This window comes from Trachinotus anak, unplaced genomic scaffold, assembly GCF_046630095.1.
Source record: "Trachinotus anak isolate AG129_WGS33_773 ecotype Australia unplaced genomic scaffold, CSIRO_AGI_Tana_v1 ptg000017l, whole genome shotgun sequence".
Lineage (NCBI taxonomy): Eukaryota > Metazoa > Chordata > Actinopteri > Carangiformes > Carangidae > Trachinotus > Trachinotus anak.
This window is the reverse complement of record NW_027273868.1, coordinates 2,224,953-2,252,947: the sequence shown is the minus strand read 5'-3', so window position 1 is coordinate 2,252,947 and position 27,995 is coordinate 2,224,953. Positions and strand designations below refer to the sequence as shown.

Genomic DNA, 27,995 nt, shown 5'->3' with positions numbered 1-27,995 from the left:
TATGATGACTTTTTTATGCTGTAATTTTTGTGTTGTATCTTGTTACCTTTCACATGTATAGTATCCTGTTGAATAAAGGCAAAAATGCCCCAAAAGAAATGTCTTTAAAAAAATCTACTGGACCAGATCTGATTATGATAGAGAACTAGATTAGACAGATCTGCACACAGCCAATACGTGAAACTTGATTTATTGATTTTTGTCAAACTTCTGTTCCCAGGTCAGACACAAACTTTCAGACTGAAGAAACAAAAACTCTGGTGCATTAGTCAAACTTAATTTATTGATCACAGAACATGGACAACAACAGAGCCATCTACAATAATCACATCAATCATGAGTTAAAGAGGGTCATCACAGACTCTATGTAATACTGACCGACACCACCATATTCTTCATCATCATGATCATGATCATGATCATCATCACTGTCGTATTGCTCAGGCCTGACACCCTCCTGACCTTATTAGATCTTCATTAAATCTAGTACACATTCTAACACTGGTCTAAAAGCTCCATGAACATTCACAAACACCGATGAGTTCTGAGGTGTTCTACAGTCAGCTGCTTCACTGCAGACACATGGACAGAGCTGCGACCTCGTGTCTGTGGACCACCCTGTTTACAGCAGTGTGAGCATGGTCTCCATAGAAACGCTCAGCCAGCCAGAGGTGGTTGTCATCCTTCAAGTCTTTCCTCTGGAGGAAGTGAAAAGTACTGCCTGAAAACACCTCAGGTAAAACACAGAACTCACCTATAAATCTCCTGTCAGGTTGTTCTCAGGTGTGGGACAGCCTCACTGTTGCCTGCCACCCCACCCCCCACCTACAGTCCAGTACCTGTAGGAGTTCACTGCCCTCAGGTGTAAGGGGCAGTAATAAGAGGAAGAAGACAGGAGAGCTGTGTGCTTCACTCTGAGTGTTTCCAGTGGATGAGACCGTCCCACAGAGGCCAACCTAACCGGCTACTAGTTAGTTATTAACAGCACTGTCTGTGTTGAGTGTGACGTCACAGTCAGTGTTAATGTAGATATGAAGTGATGTTACAGGTTAAAGTTAGTGACGGAGCAGAGAACAGAAACACAGAGTGAAGAACATGCAGGCACTAACTCATCTAAGACATCTTCATGGTCCAGTTTAGAGTCAACAACATCTCATTCCTATGAAGAGCAGCACAACAGAGCGAGCACAGGGACATCTCTAATGGGTGGCGATACACATGCAGGCGGCTCTCAGCTGTGTGGTGTGTTCATCGCTGACACACAGGTGTGTGTCTGCCTCCTCCCTATGAGGATGAAACACATGAGCACTGACAGAAACTGAACACAGCACTTTGTTCTGAGGTGAGTATGGGCTCAGCTGAGGGTCAAAAAGCTCTGAGCTGCTCCCAGTGTGTTGTTTAGATCAACCTGTCAACTATGTTTGTACATGTGGTGATGACATCAGTGATGAGGTCACACAAAGAGGGTGTGAACTGATACTAAACTGTGTAAATCTCAGTCACACTGTGTGATCAGGTTACAAGTATGAAATTTAACCCTGTTTTTATCCCTGAATCTGATTGGACAGTGACAGTCCAAACACACAGCAGAGTGCAGTCAGAGGGCAGGTGGTTCTGAAAGGTGTGGTGGGTCTTTATGATGGACGACAGTGTGTCTCCTCTGCTCCTCATGTACAAAGTTATTCCACAGGTTGAAATCTGATCTATAGCTACACACTGTGGAGAGATCTGTCAACTTCACGTCACAAACTCACAACCTTTTTGACCCTCAGCTGAACCCGTACAGTGACTGAGGGCCATTAGGAGCTGTGATCTTATTTACATTAATTTATCTGTAGGCCAGATTAAGAAGGGGGACGTCATCTGTCTGAGCCAGAACCACAAACAGTGGATGAGATGAGCAGAGGTTTACGTCAGCTGATCTGTGACAGGACGAGACCTGAACAGAACCTCAGGTCGATCGACATCATCCAGTCCAGACTTTGTTTCCATGACGTCAGACTGTTTTAATGACGATGCTGTCAGGGAGCAACGATACAGGCAGTAAAAGGTGTGAAACAGAAGGTGACGGAGATCATGGACCATCTGCCAGGACCTGATCCAGAGTCCTGCAGGTCTTGTCAGTCTACATGAACTTGATTGTGGAGGTGGAGCCATTTATTAGAGCTGTTTTACAGAAACATTAACATGTGTGAAATCTACTGTGACAGGGGCCACTGTGGCCACTGTGCTGAGTGGGCACATCTCTATGGTAACAAAGGTAAGAGGACATCACCAATATGATGTCTGGCTGAGAGGATGAAGACTGGCCTTCACTGTTAGGAACTGGGCTGTTCCTGTGTCTGGGGTCAAAGGTCATATGGGATATCAGCGTGATTATGGTGTGGATTGTGCTTATCGTGGCATGAGCTGTTTCCCACCCTCCTGTCTGGATGAACTCGTGTAGAGTCAGGCAGGTCCCTTCAGGGTCAGGGTCTACTTGTGCTGGGCCAACACGTCGTTGAAAATGTTGAGGAAGAGGTGGACGTGGTACTCTTTGAAGACCAGTGCTGGACGGAAACGGATCGATCGATCCCCACAGCCTCCCAGGAGGATACCTGTCAGAGACACACTGTCACTGGTAAGAGACATCGACTGTCTGACTGACAGAACCTGATGAGAGCCTGATGAGAACCTGATGAGAACAGTCCACTGACATCCTACTGCATCAATCAAATCAGTGTCTGCAGACTGGACATTAACAACACTGAAGCAGTGACTGAGACTGACCTGAATTTGTCTTATAACAACTCCTGCCCCTCAGGTCAACACTCAGCATGTTATCAACCTGCCTACTAATGTACAGGCCTCATCTGTAAGTACACCTGGAGTCCACTGACAGCTCACCTGTTCCTTTAATGAACAGGTAATTAGAGCAGTCAGTCTGACTCGGTAGGAGTCCAGAGAGACAGCAGCACAGTCACCACAGAGACCTTCAGCTCCACCAGGCTCAGTTATCCCAGTGTCTCCCCGCAGCAGGGCCAGACCATGATTGTCCACACTAATGTGAACCGTGGCAGCCCCTCAACATGAGAGGGGCCGCACTGAGAGTACAGTGACGCTCTTCGTACCTTTGTCTCTGGCCTTGAGCAGGATGCTGGTCCGTGTTGCATCATCACAGATATCGATGGCACAGAAAGTCCCCTGTCCTCGAGCACGGCTCAGGATGCCTGGGTACTGAGCCTGGGGGGGGCAGACAGAAACATTGAGGTCACATTCACACACATTCATCTCATATTCACACTGAGCATGATCCAAGAAGCTATAGTCAGTCTGCTAGTGGAGACAAACACTGAGGGCCTCATGGTGGATAGATATACAGAGATATACACTACCTGCAGCTCATAGAGACCGTTCAGCAAGGCTCTCCCAGAGCGGGTCACCTCCTCCAGGAGGTTCTCTCTGCGAATCACATTGAGAACCTCAGATAGGAACAAGTTCTTTGATGGGTCCCCCATCCAGGTGTTGAAGATACGGTACGCCTGGAAACACACAATGCACACAAAGAGAGCACACGTGTCAGTAATGACAATGACCTTATAGACATCTTCTTACATGTAGGTCACAGTCAAACCTCAGGTTCATCACAATATGGCATCAGACTGAAGGAGCAGTCAGAAATGATTTTAGTGGACAGCAGAGTTCAGGATGGACAGTGCTCTGGACTAAGAACTGGTTTCTGGGTGTTCACTGTCTCTAGAGGAAACTGTCTGATGACCCTCTGACCTCTGGGCTGAGGATTAGGTCAGAACCATCACTTTGTACCACAGACTGTAAATAAAGATGGACATAGCCATCAGAGTAAGCTGTTCCACCATCGCTATCTTGGCAGCTAATCCAAATATGGTCAAAGAGGTGGGGTCTGTGTGTAGATTGTTTGTGGCAATCATAACCTCATCCACCTGTCACTCAAAGAGGCCATGCCCTCAATTCTCCATCACTTTAGTCTGTAATAAAATGTAAACAGGTGAGTTCTATAAAATTCAGCTTTACAGTCGTCATGAAGGAGGAAATTAGCTCAAAAACAACCAAAACAGTTTCTGTACCAGGCTGTAAACATGTTTCTTTCTGCTGTAAAGTTGGACATTTGAACATGGGAGTCTCTGGGGACTGACTCACTGTTGGAGCCAGACTCTAGTGGTCACTAGAGGAGCTGCAGCTTTCAGCTCTTCACTGTTGTTTGTTTGTGATCTAATGAACTACACTACTGACCCCCTCATAGACACAGTCTATGAGGAGGTCACATTCATGCTACCCAGATGATGAACTTTGACCCCATGTTCAGTGACTATAGCTCCACCCACTGAAACCTTCAGCCCCAGCCCTGGAGAAACAGCTGATCAGCAGATTCATACTGTGAACACTGCAGGCTTCAGGTTTCAGGTGTTTGTCTCGTTCAGTCGGACACATAAAACCTCACTGATGAGTTCAGTCTGAGCTCCACCTTATCAGCCTGTAGTTCAGTCTTGTGGTAGTAGCCCCCAGTCAGAAGCTTCTTGCTGAAGGAGACGATGTCAGCAGGGTCATCCATGCCCCAGTGCTCATGGGCCCAAAACTTCCCGGTGGACCCCCCACCGGTCTGGACCTCATCCACGTGGAAAGCACAGCCATGCTGGGGAGATAAAGGGTTAACAGACTGAGACATGGCCAACAGATGGCTGATGTAAGGAGGAGAGAAATAAATACACTCTGAGCATAAATCAGTTCAACACAAGACAATTTACTTTATTGAAAAAGGATGTGCACCATCCTCCAGACCACCAGGATTTCAGACCACTCACTACCACCCTCCTGTCAGGACCATGTGGACACTTGGTCCAAACCAGTTTCAAGAGTAGTCCTGAAACTGGACTGCTGCCATGACGAAACCCTGAGCTCACAAAGACCTGATGTCCACTCAGGTCTGTCTGAGCTACACTTCAGGACAGGGACAGTTTCAGGTCTGCCCTGGTCTGTGTCCTCCACAGGTGACTGCACACCTCACTGTGACCTCACTGTGACCTCACACTGACCTCTGACCTCTCACTGGCCTCACCTCACTGTGATCTCACCTCAGTCTGATCTCACTCTGACCTCACAGTGACTGAAGCTAGTAAACCAGTAAACCTTTCATGTTGATGCAGCTGAGACTGAGCACAGCTCCTTAACAAAGTCTTTTTAAAGGACCTGTTGCCATGGTGATAACTGGTACCTTGCGTGCAATGTTGCGGAGGCTCCTGAAGAAGTTTGGGGAGGCGTGGTTATCTCCACCTTCAGCCTGGATCGGTTCAATCACAATCCCTGCTACAGGCTTCCCCTTCTGCCTCCACTTCACGATCAGGTCCTCCACCTGACACACACACACACACACACACACACACACACATTAAAATCACAGATTTCTCTGGAAACATTAGTGATGATGTAAGAACACAACTCAACAACATGTAGAACAGAGGTCTGGTTGATTTAATGAGGGACAGGTACAGGTGATAACTTTAAAGACTGACAGAGAAAAGAGAAGGAAAACTAAAGATTATATATATCAAAATATAATCAAAATTATAAATATCAAAATGTATACAGTCAAAGGTCTGGTATTTAAGAAACGTTTCTGTAGCATCAGGTTTAAGTGAGAAAGTATATACAACTTCATGATGTGACAGATCAGTTAAATTAAACTAAATATGGCTGCTGCTCCATCTTTCTTTAACTAACAGGATAATGACTGAAACACCTGAGCCACTGTTAGTGGTGACAGGTTCACCTCAGGCGTCAACACAGGTGACCTCGCCAATCTGGTTTAACCTCATCAGGTAGTGTTACTGAACATACAATAACCAGCGCGCGCACACACACACACACACACACACACACACACACACACACACACACACACACACACACACACACACACTCTCTCTCAGCCCACCTCCTCCAGACAGCGAGCCTCCTCCTGTGCATTCTCTCTGGTGAACTCCTCCAGTGGATATTGTAGTCTGGGGAACGGAGCGATCGGCCAATCAAAAGAGGGCACATCCAGCTTGTGGATCGCTTTTGAGTGTGTTGTTGCCAAGCAGCCTGAACAAAGCAACAGCACAGTGTTAGCCATGAATCTGCACAACAGTCCCTCAGACCACTGTCCCACTGAACTCCACATGCTCCACCCAGCCCCAGACACTGAGCATCAGCCAGTAAACAACTTCACTCTGACTCTGTGCAGATGTGGCTGTTATGGAAACAGCTGCTGTAACAGTCACATGATCTGTGTTGAACATACCCAGAGTTCTTCCATGGAAACCTCCCATGAAAGATAAAATACTGAGGTCTGGACATCCTGGAGCCTGGAGGGGGAGGGGGGGGGGTGGGGGGTGGGGGGTGGGGGGGGGTGGGGGGGGGGCATATTCAGTACCATGTAAGAGGACATCCCAGAATGCTGTGCTGTGTAGTGACCTTTCTCTCCCTCACCTGGTTGATCATGCAGCTGCTGACGTCTTCTTCAGACGGTGTCTTGTGTCCTCGCTCCTTGTTCTATACCAAAGGATAAACACAAAGTCAGGACTCACAGAGAGGAGGCTCCATTCACATTTACATGATGAGATTAATTTAAGTTTTAATGTTCATCATGAATATGAAAAAAATGACATAAGATATAAATAAATACAGAAATAAATGAAAAATAAATACTCTTTAGTGGTGAAGAATGCTATTTCTGTATTTCTACATGTATTCATTTATGTCTGTGTCTGTATGTTAATTAGGTGGGCGGTCCTACCTCAGCCTAAAGCCGGATTGGTTACAGTGATGAGATTGATTGTCTGGATCGATTAGTACTGCCTTAAGTGGTCCACAGGAGGTTTACCTTTAGCTCGTTACTACATTAATAATTACATCCATGTAGAAATAAATAAATGAAATTAATGCAGAAATACAGAAATAAAATTTTTCACTGTGTTTCATGTCACAGCCGTTAGCTGTTAGCATGTTAGCATTTTAACCAGTCACTCACCCTGTACCAGATAAACATGGCTTTGTAGGCATTCTCATTGGAGCAGGAGCCACAGGCCATGGTCTGAACACGAGTCATCCCACTGGGGGCCACCTGGGGAAAGGGGGGGGGGGGGTTTCCATCAATCAGATCAATAACAAAACACCATCATCTCAACTCTGTGTGTGTGTGTGTGTGTGTGTGTTACTGACTGAGAGAAGACTTTCAGTGAGCTTGTCTGGAAAGTTCTCAGGAGGCAGGATTCCCAGAGCAGGTCTGTTCACAAATGTGCTCTGAGAGAGACACACAAAATAAACACAAATGAATGAATGAATGAACACACACATCCTTCATGTTTTACTGACGTTCTATTGACAACGAGAGAAGAAAGGTTCCAGTAACTGATTTATATTAATTACACTGATAAGAGGAAAACTCCATTTAAACCCAGTTAATATTTATTCACCACTGGTTTAATATGAACAACTACAGAAGCAATGAAAGGTCACAGAGCTTTTACATGATGAGGAACTGCTCATGGATGATTGGACCATTGTAAGTACCACACAGAACCACACAGAACCACACAGAACCACACAGGACCACGCAGAACCACACAGGACCACGCAAAACCAGACGGAAGCACGCAGAACCAGACAGAGCCATGCAGAACCAGACAGAAACAGACAGAAACAGACAGAACCATAGAGAACCACACACACTGTCACTGTAGCTGATGACATGCGAGGTGCTGACCTACCAGATTGTTGGGGTTGGACATCAGCTTGAGGAGAGCAGGATGGTTGTAGCCTGAGGAAGATGAAGATAAAGAAGAGGGAACATTGTTTACACTGTGACTCTTCATCAACACTACGTCCTGATAAACATCCTGTAAGATCCAAACAGTTTCTTCATTAATGTGACCTGAACAACATCAGATTCAGATATCAGGGTCTTTAAGTTCACTGGGAGAGTCCAGAAGAAATAAACCAAATAAAGACAGAAGAGACCAGTCAGTGTTTTAGAGCAAAGCTTCACATGTTATGACGATGATGATGATGATGATGATGATGATGATGATGATGATGATGATATTTCTGCAGCACAAATGAGTGATTTTCATTAGGGTAAGTGAACACGTTGAAACAGAAGATCAATGGCAGGTGGTGGATCCTGGTCTCCGGAGGATTATGGAGCAGAGAACAGAGTCAGCAGGGAGTCTGTTAAAATAGACCAGAAATCAGCTCCAGTACCTGGAGCAGGATCAGGTCCAGCTAACTTCAGAGAGTCTGTGTTCTCTCTGCTCTGGAGACTGCTCAGTCTTAAATAACTCAAACCGTCAGGATCCTCACTGTGGGTTTCTGGGTAAACACTGGTCTTAATGAGAACGCCACCTAATTACTGCTGTGGAGAGCTAAGTGGGCCGACTCCACTGTGGGGTAGGGGTTGGTCTGTGGACCCTTAGTGAAAACACACTTGTCTTCTGAGCACAGTGACAATAAAGCTTTGAATCTTGAATCTTACCTAAGCTGGTGCAGCGGAGTTACATAAAGAGCAGCTCCTCCTGCAGCCAGCAGAGGGCAGAGAGGAGCTGTGAAGCTCCCGCTGCTCTGAGGCTTCCACACATTCTCAGTTTTAGTTCAGTTTTTCTCAGGTGAATGATCCACCATAAAGAAGGACAGCGTGTCCACCTCTGCTCATGTAACACACACACGTTACAGCTGAAACACATCGCTTCACATGAACCTGATGTGCAATCTTTCAATGCCCTGACATCAGCATCTAGTTCACATCATCACACACACAAACAAACACACACACACACACACACACACACCAGAGGAAGAGAGAACAGGAAGTGAGGGCCTCATGCTCCTTCTGTTTTCCATGTCATTTGAATGCTGCAGGGCAAATCTGTAGTCCACAAACCCTGGAGACCTCCACCACAGTGACACACACACACACACACACACACACACACACACACACAGCCTATTCAGAGCAGGAATGTTGGGCCTCTACTCCTTCTTGCTGTTCTGTATAAAAGGTATATAGAAAATGGTTAGGGGAGTGAGGAGGGAGGGGGGTGGGGTGGGGGGGGGGTTCACAGAGCCAGATCAATGCCTGTGTTAAAGGTCGTCATGGTGGGACAGACACTGATGCTGTTGTGTTATACTTCTCACTACCTGAACACCAACATGTTTTCTAAAATCATCCTGTTACACTGGTGGGGAGCTTCTTGATGGAAACAACGTCCTGGTCCTGGTCATGATGTCACGCCAGATCCAGGAAGTGAGCACTGACTGAGGTCTGACATGAACCCCCCTCTCTGAGAAGTGTTGGCACTGAACAGACAGGCCCTTTAACTACTGAATTAATGAACAAACCCTTCTGTCAAAAGGGCCCCCAGGCCTGGGGCACAGACCACTGACTGATTAAATATTTGTTCACCACACATGGTGTGTCTCTGCTCCACAGAGCATCTGGATCTGTGCTTCAGAGACAGAATCACAGCATTTACAAACAGTGAATTGTTTTATTGTGCTGGACAGTGTTACGGTGTCTCTGTGAAACATCCTGACGTGTGATTTACTCTGAGGGAACAGTCCACAGAGGGGCAGCAGCATGCTAACTATCAAACAGACGTAAAATCACTCTGCAGCTCCACCACAGAGGGTTAGCTTTGGCTGCTACAGGCTAGCTGCTCCACTGGCTCTTATTACCGTCTGACAGTAACATTAGCTGCAGAGTTAGCGAGGCTAACCAGCCTACAGCTGCCTCTGTCTGTCACATGACACTCGCCCTGCCTGTTGTCGAGCTCCATCAAGTGTCTCCAGCTGTCGCACAACTTTATTTTCAACTTTATTTGGTTTGTACAAACAGGAGGGAGAAACAGAGGAGAGGAGATTTTAACTGGTTGGACACAGTTGGACCAGTCCCAGCCTGGTCAGGTGCGAGAAAGAACTGATGAAGCCTCTTGGATGAGAGGGGAAACGTCTTCCTAGACAAATAACCAAGTCCAGTTGCTTTCGATTTAAAACTCCTTTGAGATACTATGACCTGGACAAATGAGAATATTCACAGGCTAACTGGTTCATCATGTGGTGTCTCTCAGTCATGTTTCACCTCAGTGTGAAGCAGTGCATGCTGGGTTTTCTTCTGACCATCTGCATTCATCAAACTGTGAAATAAGAAGATCTAACATAAAAACATGACTTCTGTCCAGCACCAGCCCCCAGGCTCCTCACTGTAATGACCCCTGTCTCTGCTGAACTCATCACATCATCATGTCTGTGGGCTGCACTCAAAGAGGAGGGGGGCTGAATGCTGAAGAGGAAAAGGTGATCAGACTGGTCAGTGGCTCTACAGCACAGATGCTTCATATGACATGTAACCAGAGCTGCTCCCTCAGCTAGACCTCCTCCCAGCAGCGTCTCAGCCCCTCCCCCACTTCTCATCACATACAAGGCTCTATACAAAGAGTCCTGACGAGCTGCTTCACTGACCGTGTGGCCCTGCAGGGGCTGGCGGGAACAGGACAGAAGCTCATTGGCTACAACAAGACCCTCAGACAGTCTCTCTCCACTTATGACTGTACAGAGTGGGGCTTCTTCACTAATAGATGATCCTGCAGGAAACAGCTGATGTGACCTGCTGCTGGATGAAGCTTCTGTCCTCAGACAGAGAAGAGGGTCTGGGGCTGGTACCAGGAGCCTGGACTGTTTCTAGTTTCTGAGCTGAGCTGAGCTGAGCAGCTTCGCACTGACTGTTCAAACAGAGCAGCATCGATCTTCTCAGACCCAAACAGACCTGACAGAGTCAAACTTAGATGAACCTGTCTGCAAGGTGGAGATTCGCTGACAGGAACAACCAACCAGTCCATCAATATCAAAACACGATCAACACTGAGTATAAAATGACACACACCCTGACAGAGGGTTGAAGCCTCACTACACATCCTACAGTGTGGGTGGGTGTTAGGTACTGACCAATGGGGATGGAGGAGATCTGGGTGTAGATATCCAGCATGCGGTTCCCGTCCACATCCACCAGGTAGTTCCCCCTGCTCTCCTCATAGTTACAGAAGAAGTTGACGGCTCCAACGTTCTGGGAAGAGACAAGAGTTAACATCAAACATCAAACAGTCATCACACACACACACACACACACACACACACACACACACACACACACACACACACAGTTACTGAGTCAGACACATCTGAACTTCAACAACTCCACAGATCCAGTCAACACCTGTAGAAACAGACCTCAAGTCTTTGTCTCTGCTGTACCTGCAGCTTCTGACCACAGACTGACCAGGATCAGACTGACCAGGATCAATCAGACTGACCAGGATCAATCTGACAGCAGCCGTTACAATCATCGAGGACTAAAACTACACATGTTCTGATGTTTTCTTCCTGATTCCTGACCTTGTGTATCAACTGATACCAAGCACTGATCTGATACTTAACAGCTGTATATTACTGACCCTGTGTGGATGTGATGTGACGGCTGTCATTGTGATAAATAGTATTTAATTCTAGTTTATCTATTCTATTATTATGAACTATTAATTTTCTTATGTCTGTTTTTGTTTGCTAACATTATTATAGCAATGTAACAATGAGATACAATAAATCTATTTTATCGTATCTCATTGTCAGCTTTCTTACTTGATTGTCCTTTTGTTTTTAGTTTATCAGTCATGTGTGAAGCACTTTGAACTGTACTAATCTGAAAAGTGCTATACAAATAAAGATTAGTTGATTGATGAATGGCTCAGGTTAAACTCTTTGTAAAACAGGAACACAGAGTCTCTTTTATTATGAAACCTGTCTGTCATAAAGACATAAATGTAGGAATAAATGATTCTTCCTACACTGCACTCCAGATTAGGGTTACAGCCCGGACTCCAAACTGAGACACCTTCAGAGAACATGAGCTCTGATGTGATCAGTTCAGTGAAGCTTAATTTCTCTGTATCACTGATGATGATGATGATACTGTATATGAGCCAAGTCAGATCAATCACTAATCAAATGATTGTTTATGACACACAAACATTGTTGCTTATGGACCTGGAGCTTAGCTTGTTGATGTCACAGGAACACATGCAGATTTTTGTTTTGCATGTGCAAAAACATGAGGGAGACATGATTTAGCAAACATTTGCATGTCAGTACACACATACACACACTCAGTCCTCTGCAGATTCCAGCAGCACTGTATGTGGAACAGCATCATCGCTGCAGGGTGCATTTAACTAGTTCACTGAGTTGATATAATTGGAGATCCCAACTGGACACACACACACACACACACACACACACACACACACACACACACACACACACACACACACACACACGCTTCGTTATAGTCCAGCTACAGTAAGTAAACTCTTCATGATTCCTGTGAATGATCTGGTCTGAGCTCCACTGTCTCCTCCACCAGCACCTGGGTCTGTCTCAGTGTGAACAGGTCTCTCCTTTAGTCCCAGGTCAAATCACTGCAGGAGGCTCAGTGTTTATCAGCAGTGATGGAAACGTGACACCTGAGTGGACATACTGACATTCAGCCCTTCTCCACCACCATGCTCTTATGTTGCCATGACTACAACCTTCCAACCAAACTCACATCAAGCAGAGAAGGCGCGACACACACACACACACACACACACACACACACACACACACACACACACACACCAGCTCACCTGGATTTCTCCCAGTTGTTTTGTCAGCTCCTACAGATTGAAATAAAAAAATTTAGTTAGTGATGATCAGTAAAAACATGGTTGTGTTTTTAATCATCTGTGTGTGTGTGTGTGTGTGTGTGTGTGTGTGTGTGTGTTACTTGTGATCGTGGCCCTGGAACTGAGGTTTTCATGGAGGGTCCATCGTAGTCAAAGTCCACCTGGGTCTGTGGTGCTGCTTTACTGACGTATCTGCATCCTGGAGGAGACAAGGTAATTCGTCATACTCATACACACACACACACACACACACACACATACTTGTACTTCTATCTTTGTGAGGACACTCATTGACATAATGCATTCCCTAGCCCCTTACCCTAACCTTAACCATGACAACTGAGTGCCTAACCCTGACCCTGACCTTAACCTAAACCTAATTCTAACCATAACTCTAAAACCAAGTCTTAACCCTCAACATGTGATTTGAAGGTGTCTCAAAAAGTGAGGACCGGACAAAATGTCCTCACTCTGTTAGTAAAATATTTTTTTTGGTCCTTACTATGTAGCAAGTACAAGTACAAGTACACACACACACACACACACACACACACACTCACACACTTCTAACATCACTGTCTGCACATGTGAACACCAGGTTCTGGTTTCAGGATTCTGGATCAACCTTTTCTCCAGGTTTTATCATCTACCTGGAGCTGAAACCAGGTGACCTGATGACACCTAATCCAGGTGTCTGATCACAGGTCCATCATGATGGTGGACACAGTGAACGCTGACTGACGAGCTCCTGTCATTTTTCTGATGTTGTCAGAAATATGAAGAACTGAAGAGCTAAACCTGCAGTTCCTCTAATGACCACTGGAGTCAGGGAGTCAGTCCCCATAGACTCCAGACTAGATCAGATCAAATCAGATCTACAACCACACAGTCTCACCTACAGTCTCCCTGTAGTTTCATGTCCACTGCTCTGATGAATCACCAGCACACCTGACACAGACTGAGCTGACACCAGTAACAGGAAGTGAGGTGTTGCTCATTATCACAGCAGGAACCTCCTTCACGTCCTGACAGCGTTAACTCACCTCTGTGTCTCTGCTGCCTCAAGTCTGAACAACATTCACATACAACACCTCAGTGTCTCAGTGACATGGACCTGACACTTCAACAGACACACCCCATCTCTGAAAGGACCACTGATACCCCCACCCACAGAGAAAACTAGACAGGGTTTGGAGGAGATGGTTGCATTATTATATCATTGTATTGTACTTGTGATGGAGTCTGTCTCCTCTGACTGAAGCCTTACACACAGACCAGTCAACAGCAGCATCCTGAGGTGCAGGACATGTCTACAGTCTGACACAGAGTCCTGGAAGTGGGAAGTGAAGGGTTCAAACACACACTGTTCTTTAACAGAACCCACATGTCAGCTCCTGACACGAGAACAGACACACTCTGAGACCAGCTGCTGCTCCCACATGAGACCTCCACCTGAGACTGTCAGTGACTTCATTAAAGATGAAACCTCACAGGTACGAAGACCAGACCGGCTCAGATGGATCCTGGATCTCCATCATTTCTGTTCTGATCTTCCTCACTGAGTCTGAGCTGAAGGTTTCAAACACATACATTTCTCTTGACTAAAGATTAGATATGACCTTGTCTGCTTCTTTAGTCTGTAGCTCTTCCTGAAGATGTAGCAGCTGCTGGGGACCAGTACACTGTACTGACATGGTACAGCTGGAGCTGTGTCTCTGTGTTGGAGCTGTGGAGACCTATAGTGGCTCCGTGCACAGACTCAGAGGTCGTAGCTGATGCACCTCCACAACGTTGAGGCTACGGTGTCGATAGAAACACCGCTAAAGAACCGTGACTTGTTTCTGACGGAGGTGGAGTCTGATGAGAGTGAAGACGACCTGCAGGAAGTCGTGTATTTCACACAGTGATCACCTCAAAAAAGGGAAATCCCCTGGCTCTAACTCCAGGTCTGTAGCTCACAGCTGATCACACAGAATGATCATCATCATCATCAAATCTTGACTGCAGGTACCTACAGCAGAGTCCACCAATGTCTGTCGCTCGTCTCCTTGACGACAGCATCAGCCTAACCTCAGCTCTGCCCAGCGCCGGCAGTCAGTGCAGCAGTGCACAGAGACTGAACCTGGGTCCATGTAACAGTCTCACACACTGCGGCCATGAGTGGAGTCATGTTGTGGTGTGACCTTACACAGCTGTAACCTCTGCAGTCTCTCACAGTGATGTTTCCTCTTCACTGTAGCTGAGTGAACAGACTGTGTGTTATTGTGCTTCACTGTGTGGAGACGCTCTGACCTGGAGTGGTGAAACCACTGACTCAACCACAGACAGGCTGATAACAGACTGTGCCCAGAGCTTCTTCTTCAGTTCATGACTTGACTCAAGTGACATCAGGACACTGCTGCTGGTTGGTGGAGGCAGAGGGTAACAAAGGTCACGGACAGTGACTGGAAAAAGGAGATGTAACACTTTTTATTTGCATTATTAGAAATGTATTAAGGTCTTGATGAAAAACAGTGGCTGTGTCTGAATGTATAATGAAATTATTGAATGAATTATTATCCCACAATGCATCAGGAAAAGTAGTGTACAACCAGTGGTCATTAACCAAGCAATATATACCATCATGCATTGTGCTCGCACTGAAAGACAGAAAACAAGCGGTGCAGAGAAAATTAGCAGATAGGTTCTACTGATGAGCTCAGGACTCAGGACACCGAGCAGAGGAATGAATTCAGAGTCAACCAGAACAAACAGAACTAGGGCTGAACAATATGTTAAAAATCATATTGCAATTATTTTGGCAGATATTGTGATACAAGTCATGACTTCAGTTCAATGATCATATTTCATTGAGTTATTATTTGGGAGGATTAATCACTCATTATCTGAATAAAATATATGAAACCAATTATAAAACAATAAATGTTAAGATAAAGGGAGATATCAAAAAATGGTCAACACTTGTATTAGACTTTAGTTCAAAGACAGAGGCAGTGAAAATGAACCTACTGCCAAGGCTGACCTCTTCTTATCTTTACCAGTCAGACTTCCAGAATCTCAGTTGAGATTCATGAGATAAACAGTTATTCAGGTTTATATGGGCAGGAGCAAGACCAAGAGTAAAATTGATACATTGTCTAATGGTGTTCATCTGACTACCAAGCTAGATGGAAGCACATGGAACTAAATCCTGACCAATCTCACCCTCAGGCCAACCTAGGCAGGAAAGAATACAAAGCCCAAAAGGGGGGAAACTATATCTTTGAAAATACATTTGAAATTATGTATGAGATAGTTAAAAATATAAAAAATAAATATAAATAATATAAATTGGAAGGAGATAGAATTGATTGATTTGGCCCTCTCAGACATCCAGGTTCAGACCCGGAGAGATGGATAACTCATTTACAAGGTGGAGGGGAAAAGGGATAACAGTAATGTGTACTCTCTCAGAGGGAAAGGCTTTTAAAACTTTTGAAAAACTCAAACAAGAGTTTGATTTGGAAAATGGAGACCTGTTCAGATATTTACAGCTAAGACATTTTTTTGAGACAGAAGTCAAAAAGGGAATCTCAGCAGAAAAAAATGAGGTGATTGAAGAGTTGGTAAATGCATATAAACAAACACCTGCAAAACCTGTTTCTGAACTGTACAGAGGTTTACAAAAACGAAATAGAAATAATTCATTATATGTGAGACTGAAATGGGAGCTAGAACTGAACATTAAATGATCAGAGAGTGATTGGGATTCTATGTGTAGAACACAACAAATTTCCACCAGCTCTAAAAGATGGAGAGAATTTGGACGAAAGAATTTAATCTGCTTCTTTATTACATCCCAAATTAAAAGTAGACAATAGATCCAGATGATCGAGGAGATTTTAGGTTACGAGACACCAAGGAACCCACAGACTATGTACCTGGGTCTGATACCTGACAACAGTATATCTCTTTAAGATTTTGACCATTACAAGGAACTGGTTGAAGTGTGACCCTCCAAGCCCAGGACAGAGGCTGGACATTGGTGAGGAAATATACTCAATGGAAAGACTAACTCACTATCTAAGAACTAAAGCATGGACTATGGATCAGGGCTGGGAAAAATTGGGCTGTCTACAAAAGAAAAGACGGGCAAGAGCTAGATGCTCTGTATCAGACTCTCTCATTTCGTAAGCAGATAAATCAGGAGCGGGTGACAGGTGAAGGTTCTCTGTGTGGATGACCTGACACCATCACAGCTGCATCAATGACAAACCACCTGTCTGATCTCAGACTATCTGACCTCCACCTGCTGGTGGGCTACAGGTGAGGTGGTGCCGTTATGTGCATCCAGACACTCTGACAGTCTGGATCCTGATCAACAGTGTCCTGTAAATGAAGTAATAACAGACTGGTCCATTGATGATTGACAGGAGAGAGGCCCTTGAGACATCAGTCAGTGAGGAGCATGAACACAGGTACTGATAACCACATCCTGCCGCAGGTCAGTGAAACATTTACACTGCTTATGTAACAGCTGTGTTTTCACTAGTCTCATGTGGAGCTGAAGAGAAACTGATCAGAGTCGACAAACATGCTGACTTGGAAATTAAGTTTGAAATCAGTAGTAACACACACACACAGACACACACACCCCTCACATGGTGGAGCAGGTGTAGCAGGGCGAGCTGCTGTGTTACAGTGAGGCACAGTGATTGGACAGTTCACTGATGACCTGCTCTCAGACTCTGCTGTGACTGAGTCCCAGGTCTTCACAGTGGCTTCCAACTACACACTCACATGTAAAGTTGACAACAACAACAATGTAAAGAACAACGCATGTCTAGGTTAACCTACAAAGTCACATGTCACACACTGACTGGATCATACAAGAGGACCTGATGTAAACTCACCTGGAGCACTGAGCCACAGGTTCTTCTGCAGGGAGAGAGCAAGCTGACGGCTGATCAAGGAGGACGCCATGGCAACACTGTCAACAGACAGGAAGTAGAGTGAGACAGAGGCAGCACCTGCCTTCAGGGTTCAACTTCACCTGGTCACCTACAGGAGGAGGAGGAGAAAGAGAGAGAGAGAGGAAGTTACTCATTACTCTAAATCCTACATGTACGCACAAGCACCAAAACGCACGCACATGCACACACACACTTGCAGTGTAACAAGCAGCAGCTCCAGGGGTTTACTGAGCAGCTAGCAGTTATCTTTGCATTAGCCTTTGCAACTGCACATCATGGAAGAGCTAGTTGCAAAAAAAAACACAAAATGACCTGTTTGCGATTATTTTGTTTGGCAAACTAGGGACCTCAACAAATCTGCCGTCTTTGCAAACATGCGGTGCAAAACAAAATAAATCACCTTGAGATCTTTGATAAGTAATAAGCTGTAGAGACAGGTGGAGCAGCTCTGACACTACTTGAATTGAATTCTGAAGGAGGCACAGCCTTAAATTAGCTAAATAAAATGACAAAAATCACCCAAAAAACCAACCAGTGATGGACTCAGCCAATCGCTGAGAGCCAATATATTCGTCTAGTCGCCCAACCCTACTGCACACAGCTCTCCAGATGTCCTGACTTCAGATGTTGTATACAGCCTCACCTCTACAACACAGGTGACTCCTGAATGTCGACACACCTGTCGCTACCACCAGCCACATCAGCCAGTGAACACACACATTTAAAATATCAATATGACCCTTTACAGGGTGTTTCCTAACAGGCTGAGAGTTACCTGTGGTGGTGGGAGGTGTGTCATGTGACCAATGTGCATGCAGATGCTGAGCTTAGAGCAGGAGTGTTAACCAGGTTTTTTCCTCACAGGCAGACTATTGGTAGATGCTACAATTTACAGATGACCCCAGAACACCTCAGATGTAGGCAGAAAGAAACATGTATGAAACAAAAGTAGCACACACGCTGCAGGACTCAGGTGTTTGGACAAAAATTAGTTAATTAGAAAAGAGTGAAATAAGGTTTTAATGTCAGATTCACCTAAATTGAAACTGAGTGATTTCATCTACCTGGCACCAAGTTTCCTTATCCCAGCAGCACCGGATCAATGAGACGTTCATGTTACATATTGAAATCAAAATAAGGGTCACTTCAAAACCCAGCGTTGGCTGTTTAACACTGTGACGCTGAGCAGACGTTTAGCAGGCGTTTGCTCACGACAGTAATGTTGATATTTTCTGTGTTTAGATGGTGTGGACATTTGAAAGACATTGGAATTTGTTTTCTTAACAACACAACTTGAATCCAACAAAACACCAGCAACAGCTGTGGTCAGAGTCCTATTGAGTCCCATCAAATTGCTGTTGTCCTGATATTGAGTTGTGTTCACAAATGTCAAAACCTACAATCAACCAAGTATCAACGTCTCACGGTGCTGCTGACCAGCAGTTAGTCTGCTGTTATATGTTCCATCTCACCCTCTGACACTGGTGCATTACACTGTGGAGAAGATGTTGACATGAGGCAGTCCATGTGAGGGGGAGTTAAACTCTATGGACTTTTTGACAGTGCACTGGCCCACATTATGTATGAAACTAGTGCTGGTGATCTGACCTTATAAACAGACTGCTAACCAGACTGCCTTAACTGTCAATCAGCTAGTTGCTAACCAGACCGCTGTAACCGTCAAACAGCTAGCTGCTAACCAGACCATTTTGTCAAACAGCTAGCCACTAACAAGACCACTCTAACCTTCGAACACCTAGCTGCTAACCAGACTGCGTTAACTCTCAAACAGCTAATTGGTAACCAGACCACATTAACTGTCAAATAGCAAGCTGCTAACAGCACTCCTTGTTCTGGTGCTGGAACACGGTTCTGGATTGTTCCGGCCCACTTTAACCAAGGTTAATCAGTTGAGTGTTTTATACAGTGAAGGCTTGGTTAAGTTTAGACCGATAAAAACACTTGGTTTATGTTATGGACACAGACGTTTAGGTTCAGGAGCCTCTGACATCATGATTGTCATTAAGGTTAAATGCAAGTGTGTCAGTAAAATGTCAGTTCACTGCTGATCCATCAGCCTCCAGACAAACTGACCTGTACCTGCAGCTGCTGACAGACGCCTGAGGAGACCTGACTCCATCAGCTTCACAATGAACAGGAGGCATCAGCAGCTCACACTATTTAACCACTCTATCCCATTAACCACTGGTGGTGTGTTTTAAAATGAACACGTTGTTGTTATTAATATTATCCGATGACAAAAGGAGAAATGAAAGAGGAATCTGAGCAGAGAAACTAGAGCTTGGCCACTCCTCTCTTTCTCTCCCCCCTCTCTCATCCTCTTATGTAACACTGGCAGCAAGAACAGGAAAATTCCAGTTATCTGCTTTCACACAGCAAAGGGAACCCTGGCCATTCACATTCACATTCACATACACACACACACACACACACACACACACACACACACACACACACACACACACACACACACACACACACACACGGTTTCTTGGCAACACCTCATGAACTGGATGAAACTGGTTTAGAGTACGAGAGTTACACAAGACTACATCTTCCTATGCCCTCGGGGGTGGGGGGGTATGTGAGGGGGTGCATAATGAAGTGATGGAGGACGCAGCGGGTCTGAACTGGGATAAGCTGGAATCTGAACACAAAGGAGGGCGACAGCTCCGAGGTCTGATGGAGGTTTCAGTGGTCCTCATCACAGATCACCACAGTCCATGAAGCTGGAGTTTACTGACTGATCATCAATGCACCACTGACATCAAAATGTGATTTACATCATCAGGCCTGTGTCTTATTTACATCTGGGCGAGTCTGGGTAAGACAGGTTGAAAAGCAGGTCATCACGTACGTGTGCGTGCGCGCACGTGTGTGTGTGTGTGTGTGTGTGTGTGTGTGTGTGTGTGTGTGTGTGTGTGTGTGTGTATGGGGGGCAATCATTTAAATTCAGAGAGAACAGCGCTGGTTTTCAGTCTTTCATAGATCCAGAGAGGTTCTCGTCACTGCAACCACCACAGTTAATCCTGAACAGAGCACAACTCACCTGGACACACCTGTCCAACCGGCAGCATGTCAACACAGCTGGACATAAACATTTAACAACATCTGGAATGACCTGCCGGCTCCACTTGTTCAGTGTATGTGTCAGTGTGCGTGTCAGTATGTGTGTCAGTTCTACAGAGTGCAGCTCTGTCACAACCAACAGACGTTTATCATCAGAGGAAGAAAACTTCAATATTAAAACTTTATCAACATTTAGAGGAAAACCTCTGATGAAACTCTGATGTATTGAGATTAGCTGATGGTGACAACAGGAGGAGCTGCATTATATCAGGTGTGTTTCACTGTGCTGAGTCATTTTAAATGTTTATTCTGAGTCTTCCGCACCAAAGTGTGATGACCTGTAAAACTGTGGTTCGACTGAGTAAGTTAAAGATACATTGCCTGTTTTAACTGGTTTGATTAGAAAATCAAACCAGAGTCAGCCGGTCGTAACCGTCTCCCTCCTCCACTCAGTTTATCCAGAGTCAGATTAAATATTAACTACTGTAAAGCTTTTGTCATACTGTTCTGTGAAGTCTTGAGTAATGGTTAAAGTGTTTTATGAGGTCACACTGGCCTTGACCCTTGACCATCAAAATCTAATCAGTTTGTCCTTTGGTCCAGGTGAACAACCTGAAAACAGTACGTTTGTGGCTGTCGGTGCAGAGGCATAAAAACACACTGTGGATCTTTATGATGGAACAGGTGCAGCAGCTCCTCACTGACTCCACATGAAAATAAAATAAATACACATTTTACTAAGGTCCAAGGTCCTCTGGTATCAGACTAATTTATATTTTAGAAAGTGACAAATCCCCTGATCAGTGTTTTGTTATTGTCTTCATTATATGATTTAGAAGCTCTGTCTACACTGATCTGAGGTGTCTACAGTGAACACTGAACACCAGGAGCTTTTAATACATAAACACCCCAGATCAGCTTCACCTGGGTCAAACTCTGACAACAGCTGGGACATCAGGCAGAGACACACCTGCTGCAGCTGAGTAAGGCTCAAACGATTCATCGACTAACTCGAGTTTCCAGTTTCACGCTAAATCACAGTAAAAATGGCGGATGTTCAGTGTCACTGCTTAAATTTTAATCACCACTCTAACTGTGGCTGATTACTATGGTTAATTTAACTCACGTTAGGTTCTGTCAGAGACAGAGTCAGAGCCAGAGCCAGAGATAGAGTCAGAGTCAGAGTCAGAGACAGAGACAGAGTCAGAGTCAGAGCCAGAGCCAGAGCCAGAGTCAGAGACAGAGACAGAGACAGAGCCAGAGCCAGAGTCAGAGACAGAGACAGAGACAGAGTGATGCCTGTTGGTGAAAGGTGACTCGCAGGAAAGAGCACTGCTCCTTCTTCTCTTTTACCAGATGACTCCGACCTGTTACAGACCCAGACCCAGACCCAGACCCAGGACCAGGACCAGGACCAGGACCAGGACCAGGACCAGACCCAGGACCAGTCCCAGGACCAGGACATACACCAGGGTATAGTCACATATAGTTACTGGTTTCTAAGACCACATGTTCTCTTGACTTCTAGTCATTAACGAGGTGTGGGTCGTTCATATGATGTCACTGATTCTCACCAGTGAGTCAGAACCAAGCTTGACATCTCCAACCGGTCTCCATGGCAACAGCATAGGCACAAAAAGAGATGGTTGTTTGGTGTGGCTCATAAAGACAAACTGCTCCAGAGAGACGTGGTGTCAGTCCATTATCCTGATGACTGTACTGTTGGCTGTGTATGGTAACCACCATACACAGCCTACTACAGCCAGTTCAGCCAACCAGCAGAGGATGGTGGTGGTTTACACTGGCTGAGACCTAAGGTTAAGGTTGTGGAAGGTCACACAAGAAATCAGTGTCACAAAGGAAACAAACAGCGGTCACCTGACTTCCTCCTTTAGTACCGTCATGATCACTGTGACCACTAGAAGTCGCCTCACAATCAACCAGCACTGTGGGTTGTAAGAGGATCCTGTGGGCCGGCCTCTTACAGGAGCACAGTCTCAGGCGACTCATCATGAAGCTGCTGCTGAGGAACCAGCTGCAGTCAGGTCAGATCTGGAGCTGGTTCAGACACAGGTGAAACACCTGCACTACATCTATTTCTTTGTTAATGTGTACAGCTGCTTTATGAGCAAAGCAGAACTGAGCTCTGCTGATGAGGATGATGATGAAGAGCATGAGTGAGTGACAGCTGGCATATTCAGGTGCAGAGGAGGTCACAGGCGAATCACTGGAATTCAAATATTCAGTATTTATGATTCATCAGAGATGATCACAGAGAGCAGGTTTCTGCTTCCTCTGAGGAGGAGGAGGAGGAGGAGAAACTATTTTAGAACATCACACGGTGCAGTTTGAAACCTGCAGGCTGCAGCGCACCTGAGAGTAAACAGGTCCCACCACACAGGTATGAGAGCACGGCTTTCTGCTGTGTGTTGGAGGTGGTCAATCTGTCATTAACCATGGAGGTTCAGACATGACACAACCAACATGACTGCTATGGGAACGTGTGTGTGTGTGTGTGTGTGTGTGTGTGTGTGTGTGTGTGAGGCTGCAGTCAGGACAGACAGGTGAGCATCAGGTCAGATGTAAACAGGCAGCCCAGCAGAGATCCAGACTCCTCCCCTGAGCCTTGACCTCAGTGTGGAGAGTCAGTCAGAGTCCGGTCCAACCAACCAGTAACGAGTCCAGTAGACCTGGACCCCTGACCCTGACCCAGACCCACTGGAGAATTCAGTCCAGAAACATGGACGTTATCCTGGATCCAGATCCACATCTGAAACGTGAACCATTATAAGGGTCTGAAAACACCTTGGTCAGAGGGACTCTGATGTCGTCCTCCTCTCGTTCAAGAGTTAATGACCGACTGAAGCTCGAACACGTGACAGCTGTTCTCAGATCTTCGTACTGGATTCTGGTTTGTTTCAGAGTTTTCTTGTTGTCTTGCTCCTCATCACCACCTTGACCCTCTGGTCCAAACCTGTCAGACCCTGGGTCACATAACTTGGTCCTGCTGTAAACAGTTGTGTGCTCCTGTGGGTTTTCCTCACTCTGATTGGTCTTTGTGTATGTGGGTGTGGAGAGAGGTTAGCCTGGTTTGTGCTTGAAGCTGGTCTGGGACAGTCAGATCTACTGTCCCCTGGTGACCTGAGCTCACATTGATAAAAACACTGTTGTGTAACCACAGCTGCAGTGTGGTGTCACTGAGTGGAGCTGCTGGACTCCACCGTCCACATCAACTCAGTGAAGCTCCTGATTTCTGAAGTCTACCTGTTCTGAGCGTTTGCTGCCACAGACCAGACATGGACCAGGAAACGTGTCTTAGCCACAGCCAAGAAATCCACATCACACAGCATCAGATTACATCTCCTGTAGCAGACAGTGAAAGCACCACACTGTTTTGATTATAAAGCAGGTCTAGGTTCTATATTAATACTGTGAAAGTATCAAAGCCTCAGTCCACAGAGAAATGCACACAGCCTGTATTCACAAATTGAGCCTTAAAACCAGCCGTCAGGACTTCTGGAACTTTGTGATGTCACAACAAAGCAGTCACCACCCTCAGCTACGCTCCAAGCCCCGCCCACCTGGACCCACCATCCAACCTTGCAGGATTTGGTTTCTCTAAGTGTTTACCTGAAATCTGCTACATTTTTTATTGGATCACTCAGAAAACAGTCAGCCAATCAGATCCTCAGAACATGGTCCTGGTCCTGGGGTCAGGACAGAATCCCTCTGTTGCCTTCTCCTGTGTTGGCTAAATAACTAATCTGCCAGGTGAGCATGTGAAGTAACTTACTGTGTTACCTCCTCAGTATGTATCCCAGCATTCTTTGCATCCCTACTATAACCTGTTCTATTTACAGTACACGTTGAACAGGAAAGGAAAAGGCTGGTTCCTAGAGAGAAAGACATTTAGTCAACACAGGAGCAGCAAACAGAGGGATTCTGTCCTGACCCCAGGACCAGCGCCAGGACCAGGGTCAGGGTCAGGCTGGTCTCTGGTGAACCAGTTTTCTTCAGGTGCAGTGAAGCTGTGGAAGAGTTCAGCTGATCCACCTTCAAAAACAGCTCAGAGTAAACATGAAAGCATGTGAAGAACAGTGGAGGTAAACCTGAGCACAGTCGAACACAGTGTCATCAAACAGTAGACACAGTAGATCTGTGCTTCAGTGTTTCTACCGCTGTGTAGTTTTAAGCTATTGTGCACTGAGCTGGGGAGTGTGGGTGACTGAATCACAGGGTGTGGTGTGTTGTCACCATTACCTGTAAAGACTTGTTGTTGGTCTTTACTGTGTTTCTCTTATTTGTGTTAAATGTTATTGTTTTTATGTGACAGAAAACAGGAAATAAAACATCTGTTGTCATGGAAACACAAAATCCAAATCCTCCAGCAGAGTCAGTGCTACGTTCCACATCGTCACCATGTTTCCATAGTGATGCTTTGTTTTTGATGGCATAGGAAACAGTTTTTAACAGCACAGATGAGCTGAGTCACCTGAGAACTGTCACAGCGTTATGGTCCCAGGACCCTGACCCCTGACCCCTGAAGATGTTTGAGGTGTACAGTGACAGTGAGAGGTGAAATAACCAATAATGATAAAATCAGCCAATATTCGCTCTCATTTCATCACTGGCTCCAACAACAGTCATTTGTCATCAGGTTCCTATTTGTTGTCATGTGACCCTCACATTTTATGACACTGACTGTGGAGACATGAACCTGTCTCTACTGTGGTGGACAAACATCTCTGTCATTCCTGTTTACATGTGACCAATACTACAGAGCTGCAATCAGTCACCTGGCAGACTGAGTCCTGAACTCCTCTCCACTAACTCACTGATTATTACATCTCTTACCTGCTGGTTTCTGCTCTCCAACGAGGGTGCCGAGACCTCCAGAGACCTCCAGAGACCTTAGCAGAGCAGGGGACCTACAACAACACCAACAAGGAGCTGCTTTATAAAACAATATGTCACCTCCTGATACACAGCAGTTCTTCATTAAAACACTGAGGTACAGCTGCACCGGATCAACTTCTCTGATTGAGGGTTTCTGTGCTGGACTCGGTCTGGATCCAAGAGGATCACAGGACCACAGGGCTCCTCTGATCCTCTTGGATCAATAAGAATGAAGACCAGGTCTCAGCTCAGACTGACTCATCCAGGTTTTACGGAGCGGGACTGAGGCTGTGGAACTTGTTTACACGGATTTTGTTTGTTCAGGTGTTTTTCGCGGGTCTGAGTTTCTTCTGAAAAATCTGGTTCCGACTGGATCTGACTGGTTCCCACCGCAGGTTCTGGATCAGAACCGCTAGAACCCACTCACAGCCTCTCTGCTCTTTCTGAGGTGATGCTGCTCCAGACTGACGCGGCGTCAGACATGGACGCTGCTGCGCATCCCGACGGGTCCGCGGCTCAGACGCTCTCCGACAGACAGCGGTCTGATCCGGGCCCGAGTCGTCGACGAGCCGAGAGCCGCTGCTGGAGGCTGAGCAGAAACTTACCGAGGATCCAGAGGCAGCAGCACAGTCTGCACGGAGCTCCGCGCTCAGGCTGACGGTCGGACGGCCGCAGAGTGTCTCCGGTCTCCGGTCTCCGGCAGCCAGGCCCGCTCTCCACAGGAGGAGGGGCTTCTCCTCCTCTTTTTTAGAGAAACCTTTATTTGTATTGAAAGACCACACAGGCCGATGAAAGCAGGAGTTCTCCGGTGATGACAGCCCTGAACACGGTGTGGGCTCAGACAGTGAAACTCAGCAGATGAGATTAAGAGTATTAAACATTAATTTACTGCAAATTGCCTTGGGGAGGGGGGGGGGGGGGGGGCTCGGACACAGCGGAGCAGACTGTGAAACTGCACAACTGCAAGACAAAAAAACAAGGATATATCACGATTTATACACAAAATGTCGTGATATTTAGTGTTATTGAATATTTGCTGAAGCCTAATGACATTTCTGCAGGGATCTGACAAGAATGACGGTGACGTGAAGATCATTCTTTTATTTGTATGTATCTTGGCTCACATAATGTACACACGTGTCCCTGGTTCAGATAAAGCCTGCAGCTGTCTGTCAGATGCTTCATCAGTGTATCTGGTCAATCACCTGACTGCTGCTGGTCAACATGGAGTTCAGTGACACGATGACTTCCTCCTGCTCAGGGACTGATAACAGAGCCAGGCTCTGCAGGCCTCAGCTGGGTGTCCTCCCGTCCATCTGTCGCTGCACACAACATTTACAACACATCATGAACCTGTCAGAGCCACAGAGAGACTCCAACAGACTGCAGATGTTACTAAGAGAAATGAAGCTGCAGGAGGATGTTTCCTTCATCCATGCTGGAGTCTTGTTTTTGTGGCTGGTGTCACGCAGACACCTTGATAAAGCTGAGTGATGTTGTGCTGATAGACAAACCACAGACCTGAGAGAGGCTGCTGTCACATTAGAGGTGAACTTTATTGTATGTATATTTTCTTGATATAATTTATTGCAGCATCATAAATACTAATGATCATCACTAATGTGAAATGGTGTGGTTTCCAGGTGAGCTCAGGTGTCGTCAGCAGTGTGATTTGTGAACAATGTTACTTATTTTTCCACCATCAGTGGACACACATGTTCAGGTCTCTCCAGATGCTGGATTGGGTTCAGGTCAGGACTCTGGCTGGCCCCCTCAAGGACATTCAGAGTTGTCTCTGAGTCTCTCCTGTGTTGTCTTGGCTGTGTGAACCTTTAGTCCAGTCTGAGGTCCTGAGCTCTGGACCAGGTCTTCATTAAGGATCTCTCTGTACTCATCAGACCAGAGAATCTGGTTTCTCTCAGTCTCAGAGTCCTTTAGCTGCTTCTTTGCAGTCTGTCTCTGAGGAGAGGCTTCAACTGGACCCTCTGACATAAAGTCCAGGATCAGTGGAGCTGCAGTGATGGTTGTTCTTCTGGAAGTTTCTCCATCTCCACAGGATCTCTGGAGATCAGCACATCAGGCTCCTGATGTCTCAGTTAGTCCAGGTCCAGATCTAGAAGAGTCCTGGTTGTTCCAGACTTCTTCATGATTCTTCAATGATGGAGACCACTGAGCTCTTGAACCTTCACTGAGCCTCGTCACAATCCTGTCTCTGAGCTCTGCAGCAGCTCCTTCCTCGAGTGTGTCCAATCAGCTGATTCACCACAGCTGGACTCCAGTCCAGGTGTCG

The 27,995-nt window shown here is 45.9% G+C and overlaps 1 protein-coding gene across 1 annotated transcript; it reads right to left on the bottom strand.

The window, feature by feature from the left end:
* Positions 1–256: 256 nt before the first annotated feature.
* abat (4-aminobutyrate aminotransferase) lies at positions 257–26,463 on the bottom strand. The gene is made up of 17 exons (XM_071501495.1): positions 26,311–26,463; positions 25,664–25,737; positions 17,660–17,807; positions 12,869–12,966; positions 12,729–12,758; positions 10,996–11,113; positions 7,767–7,816; positions 7,219–7,299; positions 7,028–7,120; positions 6,487–6,549; positions 6,299–6,362; positions 5,951–6,099; positions 5,231–5,368; positions 4,484–4,651; positions 3,375–3,521; positions 3,111–3,222; positions 257–2,597 (listed from the first exon to the last, which is right to left on the bottom strand). Exons 3-17 carry the CDS (start codon positions 17,727–17,729, stop codon positions 2,476–2,478), a joined length of 1,503 nt encoding a protein of 500 aa, XP_071357596.1. The 5' UTR covers positions 17,730–17,807; positions 25,664–25,737; positions 26,311–26,463; the 3' UTR covers positions 257–2,475.
* Between the last annotated feature and the right edge of the window lie 1,532 nt (positions 26,464–27,995).

Bases quoted from the DNA above. Each gene is read 5' to 3' on its own strand.
- abat (XM_071501495.1), bottom strand. From the start codon at position 17,729: ATGGCGTCCTCCTTGATCAGCCGTCAGCTTGCTCTCTCCCTGCAGAAG. The intron at 6,100-6,298 runs GTATGTTCAACA...TGCTTTGTTCAG, and splicing joins TTTCCATGGAAGAACTCTGG to GCTGCTTGGCAACAACACAC. The intron at 5,369-5,950 runs GTGGGCTGAGAG...TGTGTGTGTCAG, and splicing joins AGGCTCGCTGTCTGGAGGAG to GTGGAGGACCTGATCGTGAA.